The following is an 18,797-nucleotide window of genomic DNA, read 5'->3' as shown; positions in this document are numbered from 1 at the left end:
AAGATGTCAGTGAGGTATCTTGGAATATTTTAGAGGGATATTGTAAATTCTTGAGAACAGGAGTTCTGCTCTCTGGTTTATCTTGCTAACAATTTATAACCTTAGGGTAAATGGTTCCCAATTTTAATGGACCAGAGTGGGTTTTTCCGGCTTAGGGGATTTGAGACAGAACAGTTAAGGAAATTCAGACAAAGGAAACTAGTTCAGGGAAACCGAGTCAGAACAGTTAAAGAGAACTGAGGCATAACATAATGATGAAGTTCAGCGCAGGGCAGAGTTGTTGGAACCCCTTCTGTTTGGCGCAGGTCCTTTGCAAAAGGATTTCTGAACCGGAAAAATTAAACTAGCAAAAGAAGTTAATTGTTGGAGCCGAGAAGCCAGCGTTTGCTAGGAAGGCTGACTTCCTCAGAGGCAAGATAAAGTTCCTAGCAAAGAAATCCTGACAAAGAGGTAAAGAGGGGTGTGGTCCGTTAGGGAAATAGGTGAAAGAGGTAAAGGGAGTAATGCTGAAAAGGGAATGTCTTCTCAGCCAGCAGAAGGTCCTGGAAGGCAGCAATGCCAAGGAGAGGTTCCTTGGCCTGATTCCTGCTCCAAGTTGCCCCTTTTTATAATTTGAAACTTTAGCTAGCGATTGGATGCAGTTTGAGTTGAAATCAGACGGAAATCTTCTGGAATTGAATAGGAATTTTCCAATTGAATGAGTGTCCCTGGATTAAGCTCCAACTCAATAGAGGTAGATAGAAATCTAGATCTCCAGCTCCCGCCAAATAGGAGTGGTCCTGGACTCGGCTAGTCCCACCAAGATAAACAAAATAACACCACTTATCTTGATTTGCTGGGGTGGGTCTTTCTCAGGGGAGAGTTCAAGGAGTTTCTTCCCTTCAAGGAGTTCTCAAGTGTTTACCTCATGGTACCCCCCAAGTCAGGACAGTATGAGGTTCCCTACATCACTAGGATTATCATTGCAACCTCCCTGGGAACTATACCTCATCATTCCTAACATTTCCATACCCCAAATACCCAATAATTTGCTATATTTTACCATTTTTATCTCCACAGCATCTCTATAGTATCAAAACATGTCTTCAACATCAATATATTATTTCCCTTTCCTCAAGCTGTGATGCAGCCAAACTGGCCTGTTTCTCACTTACAATATTCCATGTCACTCTTCTGTGTCTTATCACTGACAGTTCTCTGTGCTTGGAATACACCCTCCTCTCTTTACCCCACACGTCATAATTCCTTTTTGCCTTTAAGTATCTCAAGTATCACCTCCATGAAGTCTTTCCTGATAATTCCAGCTAGTGCTCTCCCTCCCTAATTAACTTGTATTTATCTAATAGATGTATGTGTGAATATATATATGCATATATGTATTGTGACTATACATATATGCATATATATACACAAATATGTATGTTTGTTCATACAAATTATGTACACATAATGCATGTGTTATGTGTATATAACATATATTTGTTAACTTTATGCTATATATATTTTTATGTTTACTCTCCTCCATTAGAATAAGGTAATTTTTGGGGATCGTTTTGAACCTTGGACTTGTATCACCAGTGTCTAATGCAGTTGTAATATAGTAGTCAATTAATAAATATGATTGAGTGGGAAGAGAGTACAATAATTAAATCATAAACTATTGAAATTTATAATTTACAAAGCACTTTAAATGCTTTCTTTTCATTTGATCTTGACAACATTCTGAATTGTTAACACAACTAATATAATGATTTTAAGAATGAGAACATTAAGGCTTTGAGAAGCTGAGACGAGCTGAATTTAATAAGGTGATATTTAATAGTGTTAAATTTAGAAGTCTACTCAATGGTTCAAAAAAAAAAAAAATCAAAGAAGGAAGAAATAAGGATTTTGTGTTTAAAAAGATTTAGAGGTCAACAACATCCATGAGTCAATGGTGTGACATAGCAGCCAAAAAAGTTAATTAAATTTTAGATAGAATGGATAGAAGGAGAAAAAAAAGAAGTGACAATTCCCTTTACTCTGCCTTGGTCAATTCATATCTGGGGTATTATGTGCAGTTCTAAGGACAAGATTTCACTATGGATTTTTGACAAACTTGTGTGTTCACAAAGGAAACAGAACAATGAGAAAATTGGAGAATGTGCAAAATGAGCCCAACTGAGTTAAAATGTAAGGGTTAGCCTGGGAAAGAAAAGTCCTAAGAGAACATTAGAGAGAACGAGATGTCTATCTGATCTGGGAGGAGTTATTAGGAAGAAGAATCAGGCTAAGTTGGCTGGCTACAAAGGAAAGCAAAGAACAATAGGTGGAAGTTTGAGAGAGGTAGTTTTTGGCTGAGTGGACGAAGACTTTTGTAAACAATGAAAACTCTCCAAGTAGAAAGGGCTCCGATTTCCTTTCCCAGTGATTTTACCAATCCATCCGCATCCAGTTTTTGGTAAGGGAATCATGGTTATGGGATGAGGATGGGGGAGACCATTTGGACTCTCATTCTGGACACAAAGCATGGGAATGTATCTGATGTCCTCTTCCTCTTGCTGGGTACCAGGTCCTGCTCAGGTTGTCCAGGTTAAAAAAAGAGTCACTGATGGGAAAAATCTTATATGTCCAGGGAACACAGTTTTAGGGAGGTGTCCAGCCCTCTTCATAGAATACGCTGTCATCATCAAAAACATTGTCATCATCAATGTCTTGGTTATTAGGTCTGAGCTCATATGCTGGGGGTGGGGTAAGAGGTTCCATTTGAGTCAGGCTTTGCACTGGGGGTGCTGTAGACCCTATTATATGGCCCTGAAGATGGAGACTGTTTGGGGTGGTCAAAGATCCTTCTGTCTGGGTCGTTGTACCTTCTGACCTTCCTTGACTATCTCTTCCGGCTTCTGTTACTCCAGCTAAATGGTTAGATTCCTCTTCCTGAAGCCCTGAGGGAATCACAGTGCTGTAGGGTGGGGGCTCGCCCAAATTTGAGTTGGGGTCCTGAGGTGATACCACAGCTTCCTCATAGCTTGGTATTTCAAAGGCTGCATTGTCCCTAAGAACGAGACAGACAAGGTCAGTACTCCTCCAATCAACCCCAGGAGACCCTTGGAATTCCCTCACCTCCAGGTGATCTCTTTTACTAATTCTCCCCCTTTCTGAACCCAGTAGCATAGGGGAGCAAGCTAACCTATGTCTGAAACATGGGAACTGGATTGGTGGAATGAGCCCAAGGCATACACACACACACATGTACCTCTACCCATTCTACTTGCCCCCAATTTACCTTGCTGAGCTTGAAGTGTTCGTGGTATCTGTTCGATTTGCCTGGAACCCCCATTCTATGAAACAAAAGAGGCAAATGAGGAGAAAGAGTCCACCTATGGTGAAGAAGAAATAAGCCACAGGCTTGATGTCTGGCTGCAGGCCCATCAGGATGAACCCTAGGATGATGGAGGCACAGCACAAAAGGGTCAATGGCTTCACCACTTTCTCCATACTTGACCTGGAAACATTGCCCCTCCCTGGGCTCCTGAAAAAAAAAAAAGAAGCAAAGGAACATTTAGAGAACAGAAGAGTGTAGGGAGGGAGTAACTAATATGATGCAATAGCTATGTTTACTCAGAAATTTATAAGTGTAAATAGTTGTAATAATATGCTATTTTGCTTCTGTTAAAGTCTAGTGCAGAATAAATTGCCTTTTTTTAAAGACATAATTCTTATGTCTATACTAAGTAGTCAGAGTCAGGAACAAGAGACAATTTGGGGGAGTGTAGGAGAAAGGAGTGAGAAATGGTATTAGATACTAGGTGAACCATATTTTACATTTTTATATTCTATTAGCAAAGGACCAGGATTTCAGAGGATTCATGAACTTGGAATAAGAAATATATATATATTTATTTTCACTAACCTTGAACTGAAATTTATTACCTTCAACATAAAAACATTATTCTGAGCAGGGGTCCCCAGGCTTCACCCGCTTGCCAAAAGAAGCCATGACACAAACAAGATTAAGAAGGCCTAAGGAAGGGTACTTGGGGTTATAGCAATCACTCTAGGGGGTACAGGTAACAACAGGAGTCTATGACTAATAGTGACAACATAGACAATATCAGAGAGGAAGACACCCAGAATGCTTTTCTCAACCCTACACTAGGTTAATCTCATCTACCCTACTGATTAAACAGATGAGGGCCCAACATTCCCCAGATGGAACTCCCAGTCTCCTTTCCCCTAGTAAAGTTTTCCATCGCAGCCTCAATCCTTTGTGCCTTCCCGGGCTCTGGACACGGCAGATATTGCTTCAGACCTCAAGGCATACATGTATCCCTGGAATCTAGGTGAGGGGTCTGAAGTCTTTACCCCACTGACTCTGGGGAATACCTTTCCCCTACCTCTCCCCAGCACATGTGCTGCTTCCTCAGTCTGACGCCCCAGATTCTGTCCCTTTTTGGGTAGCCCCTCACAGGGCCAGCCATGAAGGGAAGTCCACCTACAAGGACAAAGTGCCACAAGAATAGGGACATGACAAGGGATGTTTAAAAAACTAAGGAACAGAGACGCCCAAACGCTTTCTCTATTCTTGTCTCCATTTCTGCCTTAGTCTTTTTCCTCCAGAATCTTTCTAGAGGGCAGGATCCTTGAGTCCCCGGACCCACAATCTAGGGCCCCAAACCCTTTCCTGATTGAAAGTTAGGACGCTAGCCCACTGCAGTACTCTAATCCTCCCCCTCCCTACCCCGATAGCCAAATTCAACAACGAGCAGGAAGCCCCCGTCAGGGAAAGGGGACAAGAAAAAGAGATGGTTACCTCCCCCATCCCCCAGGTTAGAGGTTTCCTTCTTCTTTCTTCTTCTTGAGTCACTAGCCTCAGGTATGTAGTGTGTGTCACCTATCTTTGGCCAGTCTACTCTGAAATCAGAAGGTATTAGGGGAGGAGTGTCCCAGCCCCACCCCTTTCCTCTGCCCCAGTCCCAGGGTTCTAATCTCAGTCGGGCACCCCTACTTTTCCTGGCTTCTGGAACTCTGACATTCAGCCCCACCTCCAAGCATATTCTCCTGCCGGCACCTCCAGGCTCCAAAAGGCCTTAGATGGGAGTGGCTTCTCCACTCCCACTGCCCAGCTCTTTGCACGTAGGGGCGAAGTGTCCCTTTGTCCCACAGCAGATTCATTCCCTGATATGGGAATCCATTCCCACATGACCTCCAGTGTTTCCCAGCTTCTGTCCTTTAATAAGAATGACGCTTGCCTCTTCAGACCTGAGTCAGAAGAACCTGAAGGGAGAAAAGGGGTGGAATAGGGCGAAGACTGGAGCCCTCCGCCTTGAGCACTTGCTGTGCAGACCTCAATAAAGAGACTTTTAGCACTCCAGAAACCAAGGAATATCCATGCAGTAGCAGGGGTGCACAGGGGCATGCCAGTTTGGGGGAAAATAGCCCAAGCTCCCAGAGTTGTCTTCCCACTCGGCCTCTCCTGGGGTGTGGGTCTGAGATAGAAGGGGGAAATGATGAGGATAATGTCATATGATGCAGCAAAAAGATTAGTTTTGGATTAGAAAATGTGGATTTGAGTCCCATTATGGGATTTGAAGCTCTCCTACTTGGGTACCAAGTAGTGTACCAATGTGTCATGGACACTGAGCCTGGGTTTCCTGTTCCATTAAAAAAAGGATTAGACTAGATAAGGACATCCAAGGTTCCTCCTAGCTCTGACTCTTTGATTCTGTCTATGTTTCCTTTTGGGTTGGTAAAGAGGGAAGGTGAGGGCTAAGAGAACTTGGGGATGCTGAAGAGAACAGATTAAGCTGTGTGTTGTACTCCTCCCCCCATCACCCTGCTGTATTATTGGACTCTCTCCTACCACAGGAGAGAATGCTAGGAAAGGGAACTTTGAAGGATGTGTGTTGGCTAAATGACCAGTAAAACAGCTTGGCAGAGTGGGAGCTAGATAGGAAATGGAGAGACTGAGGGGAGGGAACAGAGAGTCAAGGGCCCTAGGAATTAGGGGTTGGCTGTCTCTCTATAAAATACTAAACCATTTTTATATTTTATTTTATACTATTACTTTGTATATTATGTATTATATATTTATATGTATGATTACATATATTTTATCCTTTATATATATATATACATATATATAATATATGTGTATATATATATATATATATATATATATACACACACTATTTTTATCCAATAGTGTGAGGAATTCTGATGATTCCTCTTCATCTCTCTTATGAAATGGGGAGAAGGGGAGTTGAGGCTGGTATTTCCTCAAGCATTTTTTAAAAGAGAATTTGAAGCACTTAACTATTGTCAGTATGCAGATTCCTCCCTACTTCTGTGTCCCCAACTCCTTTTCCTTACTAAACTCTGATCCGCATCTCCACTTCACCCCTTCCTACCCTCTGTTTTTTTTTAATATCCAAATCTGTCTCCTTCTCCCATCCTCATAGGTTTCAGCTACTGAGGAGGGGGACGTAGAGGAAGTGATAAAGGAGATATACTTAAAAAAGAGTAGGCTGAGTGAAAAGGGAAGAGAGATTTCATTCCTCCCATATGTTTGATTCTGCACTCTTTGTTTGGGATGCCATTTTTGAATTTTTAAGGTATAGGCTTGTCCATGTTTTTATTAAAAAAATCTTGTTTGGTGGGATTCCACTGTCCCATCATACGCCCATTTTGTAGGTAAAAAGTTCTAGAGAGTCTGTAAATGAGTGCATTTGACTAAAAGTGACGTGAGGAATGACATTTTTGTTACTAAGTTATCAGCCTAAATCTCAGTTTTTTTTCTGCGCCTGTCTCTTAGTACCCTTTATTCAAACCCTCGGGCTGATGGTAGGAAGTGAGGTGTTATCCCCCAGATGAGTTTTATCACATTTCAGAACCAGAGGAAACTTTAAAGATCATTTTGCCCAAACCCTCTCATTTTATAGGTGAGGGAACAAGGCCTGGTTTAAAACAGCTACTGAAATCCAGGAGTGGGCCCTTGTTACAGTCTTCAATTCAGAGTCCTTCCTATCAGGTGACAAGGATCATAATTACCTTACCTAGTCTTTTACTCTCTCTCCACCCTCGGTTTCTGCTTCTTAAAGTCAACATGCTGTAATGAAAGAAACCCCAGATTTTGATGGGAGGGTTTGGGTTTGAATCCTTTACTACTTTTTTGACTTGGGGCAAGTGACATCTTTTGGGCTTCAATTCCATTATCTATAAGAACTAAAGGGTAAAATAATCTCTAAAGTGTCCCAGATTTAAACCTGAATTCCTATAATCTTTCGCAACCACTGCTGCCAGATAAATTCATTTTTCCAATGCACAGATCTGATCCAGTCACTCTGATAATAAAAAAATATTCAGTGGCTCATCATTGCTGACAGCATAGATTCCAAACTCAGTTTAGCATTTAAAGTTCCCCAGAAATCTGCCTCCAGTGTTATCAATTACTCTTTCTCACTTTATTCATGTCATAATATAACAATTTCTCTCTCCAAAATATACATCTCATTCTCTAATCTCCATGTCTTTCCTTATGCGGTTTCCTCACTTATAATGGATTTGGGTAGTACTTATAAAGTACTTGGGCAGCTGAAGGGCTACTTACTCAATGAAATCTTTCCTTATCATATTAGGGATATCTCTATCATAGAGGGATATCTCTATGCTATGAAATTTCATAACAGTTTATTAATATCTACCTTTTCTGGTTTATTTTATATTGTGGTTATGTGGGTGCCATCTCTTACTAGCACGTAAGCTGCAGTGACTATATCAGAGGAATGGTCTGTGTCTTATTTAGCATTGTTTTCTTTCCCAAAATTATCCTAATGAATGAATGATTGTTCCTATGCTGTATGATAGTCATTTTTGAATTCAAAGGGATTAGTGTGAAGATCACAAGTCCCAAGATGAAATCTCTGCCACTTAACAAGTTGTGAGACAAGTCACTAAAAGTAGGACTCAGTTTCCTCATCTTTAAAATGAGAGGGATGACTCGGTAGGCTCCCTTGCAGTTCTAACAGTTTATGAACTTATGATTGAGGATTGGAGTAAATACAGAGAAAAGGGCAGATGGGTTAGGGAGTGGGGGGTAGGAAGTGCTCAGCAAGATGGTCTCCTCTGCCAGGGATCTGACTTGTTTGGCCATCTTCAGTTCCTGTGCCATCTGTTTGACCCTAAGCCCGATATTTCTTTGTAATAATGGCTATTCTTTTTATAATACCTTTCCAGGATCTGCTTCTCATTCTAAGTTAGCTAAGTAACTTTATCTCTTCGTTTCTGTGTTTTTTATTTTCTGAGTATGGAAAATAAGGAGGTTGAACAAGGTGATCTTTCAAATCCTTTCCAACCACAATTTTTATGATCCACACCATGCACCATGTTTATAAATAGATGAAATAAGATTAAGATTAATTTCAAGGGCAATTTCAAGAAAATAAATTTGTGAAAAGGCAACTGAAGAGTCTATGGAAAGATAGAAAGGCAGTCCCCAGTGTTCTGATTTGATGTAGAGAGAGTGAAGGCACTGCTTTAGGTCAATTGTGCTTTATTCCAACATCAAATCAACCCTTATAAAGAGCCATATACAAGGTGATCTCAAGGATGAATCTAAAGCTGTGCCCTAAGGTAGAGAAGTCTGATTGACCAGATCTCCAAATTTCTTAAACCTGACCCTGCCTCCCATTTTGTTGTTGTTACTGTCTCTCCACTTTCAAATCCCTTATTCCACACCCACAACTTTTGGTTCCTGGTCTGACCCTTACTTCTCTGCATTCCCCATCTCCCACCCCACCCTGCCCCAATACAGAATCACAGAAAGTCAGAATAGAAAGCCTTCTAGTTCAAATCATTGCCTGAAAACCATGTTTCTATACCGTACCTGATCTTTGCTTGAAAGCTTCCAGTGAGATATAGAAAGCAGGTGGTGTATTTTTGGGAGATGTTCTCCAATTAACCTACTCTACCACTACATAGTTATTTACATGTGATCTCTCCTGTTAGACTAGGTGCTCCATGAGGGAAGGAATTGTCATTTTTATTTTTGTTTTTTTTTGGGGGGGAGGAGGGGTATGGCTTAGCTCTGGCCTAGCACTTGGTAAAGACATGGGACTCTGAGCTCCATACTAATGGACTTTAGAACAGAGATAACCCTTAATCACTGCTTGTTAATTGACATAAGGACCAAATTTTCCTCCTTATAACTTCTAGCCACTGATTCTCATTCTACACCAGGAGAAGCCAAACAGAACAAATTTGAATTCATTTTCCAAATACTTCAAGATAACTATTATATCTGTCTTCTTTTCTATAGAATAAATATTCCTAATCCCTTTAAGCAGATTTTAATACAGCATGCTCTCAGGCTTTTAGCACCCAGGTAGCACTCTATTCAATCTCCAATTTATTAATGATTTTACTAAGATATATTGGCTATATTGTAATGTAGTACTCCATCCTATCTTTTGTCTTCAACATTCTCCACTTCATCAAAAAGTAGCTATCCATTCCTGGCTCCTTCTTCTGACAGGTAAGAATCCAGCCTCACATTTACTAGTTGTGGAGCTCTGGACAAATTACTTACACCTTGTTTGCTTTAGTTGCCTCATTAGTGGGGGATAATATGGGCATCTACTTCTTGGGGTTATTGTGAGAATCAAATGAGATTAAAAATTATAAAGTGCTCAGCACAATGCCTGGCACATAGAAAACATATCATCATCACCATCATCATCACCACCAACCACCACTACCATTGTTATCTGGCTAGGAACCAGGCAACTATGCTGCTCCCTACATTCTCCTTTCAATGACCCTTATTTTTCTAATATCAATGTGTGATCATCTTCCATCTAATGAATGCCATCCATCTAACATTTCTTGAGGACTAGGGCAATCTTGTTTGTTTCAAGATGCCTGACACATTGTAAAGACTTAATAAATGCTCTCTCTCTCCCTTCACATGCCTATCTCAGATTTTGGGGCTTCCTGACAATTTTTCATAGTCCATCTATAATGAAATGTTTGTTTACCAAACTACCTGCTTAGCATACTTATCATTTTCATATTCCTACATTCAGTTTTCATGAGATGATTACCCCTCTCTCTATCTGCCACTAGCTTAATTCTTCAGATTCCAAAGCAATTTGGTATTTCTTCATCAATTCCCAAAATTACAAAGTCTCTTAATAATTAATTAGCTCTGAGTCTCCAACTCAGTTATTCAATATTATTTCTTTAATAAACTAGAGAAACTTCTTTTCCCTAAGTTTTTTTTTTTTCTATATTTATTACTTCTCACCCCCTCCTACTTCTAATTTCTTAGGCTTAAACAAATATTAAGGTTCTTGGCTATGCAATTTATTAAGAGTAATAGACAATAAGCTAAATATATAATTATTAATGAAATATCATATGTGACAGCCACTTCTAACCATCACTGGCATTTCTGACTTCTAAATGTTGGAAACAAAATCTTATTCAGCTCTCTGAGGATGTCAAACAGTCTCTTCTCAATAACTGTTTCTTCATAAAATAGAAATTAAAGTAATTTCTTTCAGGAAAAAAGTTATCTTAGTTCTTTTTCTCTGCACTATCAGTTTCTCTCAAGTTAACATAATCAACAGTTTTTCATACTCAACCCTCCTTACAGAATGACAAGTTATATCACAACTGTGCAAAATTACCATTTACAGAAATATCTGTTTCTGAGATTCAGTCTGTTGCAGCTGTTGTGTAAGATGTAATCACAGAACTATAAAATAAAAAAGAATATGTACTTTGGAATGAAGGTTGTACCAGGTGATTTCCAGTCTTTTGTAACAGTAAGGTTCTTTGTGCAAAATAAGTTTTATGAAAAATTATACAAGAAGGGACTTTTTCTAATTTATGTTTGAATTTGAACAAGAATAAGTAGGGTCGTTCTGATGTAGTACAAATTCCAATACTTTTCTAGAAACCTTAGGCTATCTGGCCTTGGGAATGATGGAGGCATCTTAAGGATGTAGCTATTGGAAGTGATTTGGCACAACCTTGGAGAATGTGTAGGAAAGAAAGGGAGTTGGACGTATCTCCTTATTCCACCAAGCTATCCTTCAAGGATGTCTGGTTTGACTTCCAAGAGTCTGAGCTGCTATCTCATACCTGGACTCAGACAATAAATGCCTCTTGGTTTCATGAAAGAAGAAAGAGGGTCCTTGTTTGCTCCCATTACTAAGCTTTCCACCAATCATGTGAACCTTAATCCCATGACATCATTTACCCTGCTCTATTCTTTGTTCTGTACTTCCCAAATCCCTAAAAATTTATCTTTTAGCTCTCTTCTCTTTGCTATCTCCCTCTTTTGCCATTTAGCCCACTTTTACTTGGTGTTACAATTATAATAAAACTTTGCCTCTTAACTTAGAAATGATCTAAGCTTCCAAATTCTTTTGGGACACTAATAACACTAGTTTAGAATCACAATGTATTTTGGGGGTGCCCCTGTACCCCAACAATGCCACTGCTCAGGAAGAACATTCTAATATCAATAATGAACAAAAGGAAGAAATCACTCACCTCCTATTGTTCTTTGTTATTTTTCCATCAAGAAAGATAATATGGGAAGGATTGATCAAAAAAGTAAACAGCAACAATACAGCAACTGGATTTACGAATGCCTAAATTTGCAGGTCCAGACAAATAACAACCTTATATGCATTAGGGTTCCTAATTTGCAGATGTGATTGGGTGCATTTTAGGAAAGAAATTCACAAGTTGGAGCATATCCAGAGGAAGATAAACAGAATGTTTAAAGGGCCTAAAGACCAGACCAAGTAGACATAAATTAAAAAAAAAAATTTTTTTGAAGGGGTGAGTTTTTTTTTTTTTAAATGCAGCATGAATTTTTAGGTGTTGAAAGAAGTTTGGATTATGCATATTTATTACACTTCTCTCTGGATTCCATGTGAATTTTCACATAGATAACAAGGATTCAGCCTTATCTGAATACAGTACCACATTCCTCTTATCTCTATGAACTTTCTCCAGCATGACGTCAATTAAGGCTGTAAGGTTAAGGAAGTAAGCTAAGTTTATAAAAACTAAGAACTATTCCCCAACTGAAAGATTGTAAAAGGATGTAAATATGTAGTTTTCAGAAGTAATCAAAGCTATCTATAGTCATATGAAGCTGGCCTAGTAGTACTAGATCCTAAACCATATTTCAAAGGAGAAATAATCACAAATAGAGGCAGCTAGAAGGCACAGTGGATAGCATACCAGTTTTGGAGTCAGGAAAAAAAACTGAGCCCAAATTTGACCTCTGACCCTTACTAGTACAAATCATTTAACCTTGATCCTCCCCTCTCCCTGCAAAAAATAAAATAAAAACAATGTGATATTGTTTAAGAAATAGATAGTGGATCAGCGGAATAAGTCCAACAACACACAGTAATAAATAGCCACAATAATTTAGTGTTTGATAAACTCAAAGATCCAAGTTTTTAGGGCAAGAACTTAACTATTTCACAAAAATTGCTGGTAAAACTGGAAAGGAACTTGACAGAAACTAGATGAAGATCTACATGTTATACCTATACCAAAATGGTCCCATCAAGTATTCAAAATACTGTTATGCATTTGAAGCATTAGACTATTTTCTGCTCAACCCTAAAAAGCAGAGATAGAAGCAATAAGTGGATATTGGAGAAACAGAGATAAGGAAAACAATCTTAAGAATTATAGATTAAAAAAAGAGGAATGGGATGCTTTGGAAAGAGTGGATTCTCCATTATCTAGACTTCTCTTCAAGCCTTCCTGACAATTTATAATGTATGTTGTAGAGGAAGTTTCTGTTAGGTATAGGTTAAACTAAATGGCTTCTGGGACTCTTCCCAGCCCCTGATACTGTGATCTTACAATCACTATTCATATTTCATCAGTAATATCATTTGGTTCCTTTGGCTAGGTGCCAATCAATTCCCAACTTACTTCTGAGTCCTTGTCACTCCTGGGGAGTCTGTAGCTCAAGGCATTCATTTCCTAAATACAATCAAGTATCAGACATGGCCTAATTCTGGTCTGTACAGTTGGCCCAGTTTCAGTTCTTCTGGTGGTCAGAAAAAAAGCGATAAAAGGTCACTCAAGGTCTCTCAAGATTTAGAATTGATTGGGTCAGCTGAGTTCAGATCTGCCCTCAGACACTTAATACTTCCTAGCTGTGTGACCCTGGGCAAGTCACTTAACCCCAATTGCCTCAGGGGGAAAAAAAAATTTAGAATCAATTGCATGACATGGGAGACCCTGGTGCAGGCCCGGCATGGTGTACCCTCCTCAGAGAAGGGGCTATGCTCTATGAGCAAAGCAGAATTGGATTAGCTCAGAAGAAATGGGAGATGGGCAAAATTGGAGAATCCACCCCAAATGTTCATATGGATTATTTGTGTCTGACCTGTGTCAGAGTATTCCGAATTCCTATTAGTCTGATCAGCCACAGCTGGACACGCCATAACTTGACTTGAACATAGTGAGGTCATTTTGGTCTTCTTCAAGAAGGAAGGACAGCAACAAATCAATCATAAGTAGTACCAAACGAGTCAAACTCATAGGTGACCAAAGCTAGTATTATCTAGTAGTATTTCAGAAGCTGAATTACAGATGTGTATTGCAGTCACTTCAACAGATTATTTTTATCTATTTCCACAACTCAAGTCAATTCGGAAGAACAAAAATTTGCCACCAATGAGGATATTTAAAAGACAGGCAGCATATGTTCAAAGCCTCGGCTTAGCTGCAGACTAAGCTGTAAGATTTTGGATGTTACTACTTCAAGCTTTTCCTCTGGTTTTCAATTCCATACAATGAGTGATTTTTTTCTTTTTCCCATTGGCTCCTTCCCCTGATATGTGAGCTGAGCAGATCTTTTTTTATAAACTTCAGAGCAGAATAAGTGTTGACACAGAATCAAGAATACACAAAACACACCAGAATTAGTGACACACAAAGCTCTTCCCCACTGGGGAATTTATTTTGTTGTAACAGTGAAGGTTGTAGCCCTACCTAAGGCACTTGTGAGCAAAAGGAATAGGGCAATCTCAGGGTTGTAGGTTCAGAATACTATATCTTTTTCTCACAAACATGAGAATATGGGATTGAAGAACCCTAGCATACTGGAATCCATGAAGGGAGCACTGTGGGGAGGAAGGGCCTGACTCCTAGCGTTGGGCAGCTTCTCCTTCTATTCACTTGCTGAGAGTTTGTTTGTCTTTCACAGTTTTGGGCACTGGGCCCAGCCACTGTTCCCCTGGATGGAAAAAACCATGCATCTTCTACAGATGGTTCTTAAAGAAAGGAGTCTCCCCGGGTCTGGTCAACCATTCTACCCATTATTCTTTTCCTTTCTCTTGCCTACAAGGACACAGGGAATTCTTGGAAGGGGTCATTTTTGGTTTCAGGGAATAGATGGGGTTTTTCTATATCTTCTACAATATAAGTGATGTTCTTTCAACAGAGATGGTTTCCACTTTTTAAGACAGAGCTCTGTTCTCATTTGAAGTATCCAGGACAAGGCTCTGCCTCTTGAAAACTAAATTAAATCTTGTTGCTTAAGAATATCTGCTTCCTCTGAGCTCTTTCTTAGCAGTAAATCTGGCAGGTAGGCAAAGTTATGGGATAAGGAATATCTTAACAATAGTAAGGGAAAATGACTATAACTCACCTATTAGGTGGGCCAGCAGCTCCAGCTTGTCAGAACCAAAAAACATGTGGGATTTTTTATTCACGTTGAACACTATGGTGGGTAACCCAAAGGCCTGGAGAGAGAGTGATCAAAGTACAATACAGAAAAGACAAGGAAGAGAACCCTGAAGATTGGGATTCAATCTTGGCTTAGATTGATTGACAAAGAGAAGTTGAGATGGAATCAATGCAAATGGCAAAAGATCATACAGGAGATAGGCAGTAGATTCTCTGTCTTTTTGTTTCTCAACATTCTCTTTATCCCATCCCCTTTATCCCTATCTTCTTTCTTTCCTTTCTATGGATTTATAAGGTGGCTGATAACTGGTTAATGTTATACTGGGAAGGTAAATTTGTGGCAATAAATTCTAATGTTTATTAGAATTCCTTATCTGGTATATTCAAGGATCAAGAGCTGAGTGGGGTTATGGGACTCCTCACCCCATGTCTACAGGCTGCAGTTGTAGTTTCCCTTAGCTTCTTCTTCACCTCTTCAGTTGAACACTTTTTCAGAAGAAACTCAGCTTGTTCTTCAGAAAATCCTGCTTTCTCTGCAGCCTGCAGAAGTGAGGTATGTAAAAGACCATAGTAGAGTGGGGTGGGAGGATTAAATTCTGGATCTGAACTCTTTCTGGCCACAGACATCAGGAGTATGTGTGTGTGTGTACATATACACACATATGAATATATACTTAATGAACATAATTTGTTATTTAGGCTTGCTTTATGAAAGCTTTCATTCTCCTCTTTTTGGCCAACAGAAAGATTATTGTTTTGAGTTATTCTTGTTTGTCTTTCAGACCAATAGATAATATTAATTTTAATCTTTGATTTCTTGTGTTATTGCCTTCAGATTTTCCATGTAAAAAGGAAGGTTGTTTATTAGAACTTTTAACACGGTGAATATCCCTTCCTCCAAAATGATGCTGAATATCTTTCTTCTCCTACACACTCCATTGTCTTTTTCCTTTTTTTTACCACTAAGGTCTCTTTTCAAATAAAATTTCAACTGTGATTTGTGTTTCATCAAACTGTGATTTATGTTTCATCAGACAAAGATTTGTTATTGGTATCTCCTCCATCCAAGCCTTCCAGAGCCCTACCCTTCAAACCTTTGTATCCTGTTTCTCAGACACATTATAATCCCAGAGCACAATGCTGTCTTCTACCCAAAAAATGACCCTCATTTGTTCTCCCAACAACCTTGGGCTTTGTTTAGGGGAAATGGGAGCAGGACTGGGATGCTTACAATCAGGATGCTCTTGGGTTCCGTGATATCTTCATCCTGGGAGTCATGGGTAGAAGGCAGAGTTGGAGAGTCAAGAGAAAAATTGACAAGGCATGTTGAGAGGATATATGTGTCTATGGATATGGATACAGGGAAAACATTGGCCCTATGTAAATCAATATGATGGAGCATTCTAAAGGCAGAGAGTCACAAGAATTGGACATGTTTACTAACCAAAGGAGGGAAATTTTAGAGCAGAAGCCAAGAATTGGAGTGTGAGGACTCTGAGCACCTCACCTGTGACCAGATGCGCATCCACAGCTCTCTAGACACTTTTTCCAACATCTCAGGGTTCTCCATTTCGACAGAACAGAGGAATCGCATGGCATCCAGGCTCCCTGAAGGAAAGAAGCAAGAGCTGTGTGGGAAATGAGTAATAATCATAACAACAATAACAACAGATTTATATAGCATTCTAAGATTTCCAAAGCTCATCACCACATTTTTAACCTCACAGCACCACCGTGGGGTAAAATTTTAGGTATCCCCATTTTATAGATGAAGAAACTGAGACTCAGAGAGAAGCTAAATCACTTTCTCATGATTACAACCCCTACCACGGTGTTAACTCTGTACTAAGAGGAAGGATTTGAAGCCAGGTTTGTAGACTTCCAGTCTAGAAACCAGTTTGTCACAGCACACTAACTCTTTCCTCTCTAATTATATAACAATATAATTAAATAATATATAATAATTACATTACTTTATTTAATTATCTGATTATAAATACTACACATTATTTATTAAATGAACTTTCCTGCTTTTCTTCACTGGTTATTCTCTTCTCTCTAGGTTCACTGGAATGAAGTTTTCTTATTGTCAGGCATCCCTTATAAATTCTTTCCCTTTCTTTTCTATTTTTCTACAATTCCCTATTTATTCAAGCCTGTCCATCTAAGTCTCTGAATGAAGCTCTTCCCTTGCTTAGACATGTTCTCTTTACTGCTCAGCATCTCCTCGTGCCCTTCTTGCTAAGCCCGAGTCAGCAGGACTTTCTTCTGGTCAGCTACTCCCTCCTCCTAGCCCCTCGCCCTGTTGCGACTCCCCATCCTTCCCTCCATCCATCCACACAAGGCATTCACCTTTATCTATGATCACTCCTCGAAGATCCTTGGGAATCACAAGGGGAACTTGGTAAAACTTCGCCATGTACTGGAGTTCCTGACTCAGGTATTTATTTTTTTGAGGTACAAGTAAAGGCCATAGGTTCCCTGCAGGGGGAGTTACTTAATTCAATTCTATGAACATAGATCATGCACCTCTTTTGTGCAAGGGAACGGTCTAACCTGTGGAGTTACAAAAAGACATGGCGGGTATCCTCAGGGAATTTCCACCCTGTTAGGCATGGGAGCTTCTGGGGACAGAACCCGGCTTTCAGCAGCCTGGCTATTTAGGACAAGGGAGGACATTTCACAGCTGAGGTCGGACAGGAAAGGAAGCCCCAGGGCGCAGATCCTTTGGGCTGACCCTGGTTTTTTTGGCAGCACCTTCTGGGCCCTGGGATTCTCTATCACATACTTTCCCTCGGCACTCCTTCATACCAGCGTCCTTCACCGACTCCTCCATACCAGTGTCCTTCATTATCCCTGCTAGGAAAGTCGGGCGCAGCTGCAGGTTTATGTTCCAGATGTTCCGATATCTACACAGGACCTGCCGGAGTAGACCAGAACACCCGTGAGCTGGGCGGGGGGGGGGGCCTTGAAACCGGGGGGGGGGGGCTTGAAACCGGGGCATTCCCCATCCCCGGCTCCCCTCCTGGGGCCACCTGGGACCGCAGGGCGGGACCAAACTCTGGCTTCAGGTGGGAGGGTCTGTTTCAGTCTCTGTGAGTTCGTTCGTCAGGCCGCGTGCCAGTCAGGGGCTGGGAGCCAATCTCCTCTCCGGCCTGGAGACTGACTTTCCCTCTGCTCGAGAGAGATCCGGAGAGACTGGGATCGTGGAAGGCGATCTCTGTCGGCAAAGGCAGTGGGTCAGCTGGGCTGGCTCGCTAGATCCCCCGTTTTTTCTTTTTATTTCAAGGCAGTTTATCTTTGTCACCTCTCAGCCCTCCTCTCCGTCTCCCTCTCAGAGACCCAGGCTCCTCGAAGCCGGGACTCCGGGCGGGTCCGGGACTGCCCCGGCGCCCGTCTCCTCCCCGGCCTCGGCCGCTCCTCAACCTCCCCTTTCCCTCCGCCGCGGCGGAGCGTCACCTCGAAGCTTAGCCAACAATAAGGGGACAGCAAATCGTAGAAGAATTCCAGCTTCCTCCGCAGGCCCGCCATGGTGGCGGACGCGGCCCGCGCCCCGCCGCGCCGCCGCCACCGTAGCCGCCCACCCAAGCTCGTTTCCTTTTTTTTTTTTCCTTTCTTTCTTCTTTTTCCTATTTTTTTAATGGGGGGCGGGGAGCAGCTGAGCGCTTTACCGCTCCTTCCAACCAATAGGTTCCCGGTGGGATCCGCCCCTGGCGCTGCGCGGCCCTGATTGGGGGAAGGGGAGGTCACGAGCCTAGCGACCGGAGTCCGGGGGGCGGAGCCGCGGCCGCCTGCGCTGCCCTGAGCTCCTGCTGCCGCCGTGCGGCCGCCTGCGAGGCCGCTGCTGGGAGGTTATTAGCGGCGGCCTTGCGAGGCTTTCCTTAGCTCCCTCACGCCCCTCTGAAAAATCGCGCCGTCCTTTTATGGACTCCGTCCGTCTCCCTTATTACAGGGCTTCTCCCAGTGGGCTTTTGGAGCCGGGAGTAAGGATTGGTGCGCTTTGGTATCCAAAATTACCCACAAGCTCAGGAGTCTGGTACAAAGCTGATACACACGTTTCTAAGCACATTTGAATATTGATG

General features: G+C 41.2%; 2 protein-coding genes across 7 annotated transcripts; both read right to left on the bottom strand.

The window, feature by feature from the left end:
- Positions 1-1,762: 1,762 nt before the first annotated feature.
- Positions 1,763-4,574, bottom strand: TMEM139 (transmembrane protein 139). The gene is given in 5 exon segments (XM_031940232.1): positions 1,763-3,034; positions 3,266-3,467; positions 3,470-3,511; positions 4,377-4,474; positions 4,552-4,574. Coding segments are annotated over 5 exon segments (774 nt in total). The 3' UTR covers positions 1,763-2,625.
- LOC100915266 (glutathione S-transferase kappa 1) lies at positions 3,519-18,795 on the bottom strand. Of its 6 annotated transcripts, none has more exons than XM_031939258.1 (8): positions 18,175-18,785; positions 17,554-17,635; positions 17,068-17,196; positions 16,223-16,323; positions 15,947-15,982; positions 15,139-15,255; positions 14,678-14,771; positions 3,521-5,256 (listed from the first exon to the last, which is right to left on the bottom strand). In XM_031939258.1, the coding sequence occupies exons 1-8, from the start codon at positions 18,244-18,246 to the stop codon at positions 5,015-5,017; spliced, it is 873 nt and encodes a 290-aa protein (XP_031795118.1). In that variant the 5' UTR covers positions 18,247-18,785; the 3' UTR covers positions 3,521-5,014. The 6 variants fall into 6 exon arrangements, with proteins under 6 accessions (XP_031795119.1, XP_031795120.1, XP_031795118.1 ...); XM_031939261.1 differs by having other exon boundaries at positions 18,023-18,251; XM_031939257.1 differs by having other exon boundaries at positions 3,524-5,256; positions 17,527-17,635; positions 18,175-18,780.
- Between the last annotated feature and the right edge of the window lie 2 nt (positions 18,796-18,797).

This window comes from Sarcophilus harrisii, chromosome 5 (assembly GCF_902635505.1).
Source record: "Sarcophilus harrisii chromosome 5, mSarHar1.11, whole genome shotgun sequence".
Lineage (NCBI taxonomy): Eukaryota > Metazoa > Chordata > Mammalia > Dasyuromorphia > Dasyuridae > Sarcophilus > Sarcophilus harrisii.
The sequence above is the reverse complement of the archived record's forward strand: the minus strand, read 5'-3'. Positions and strand labels throughout refer to the sequence as shown.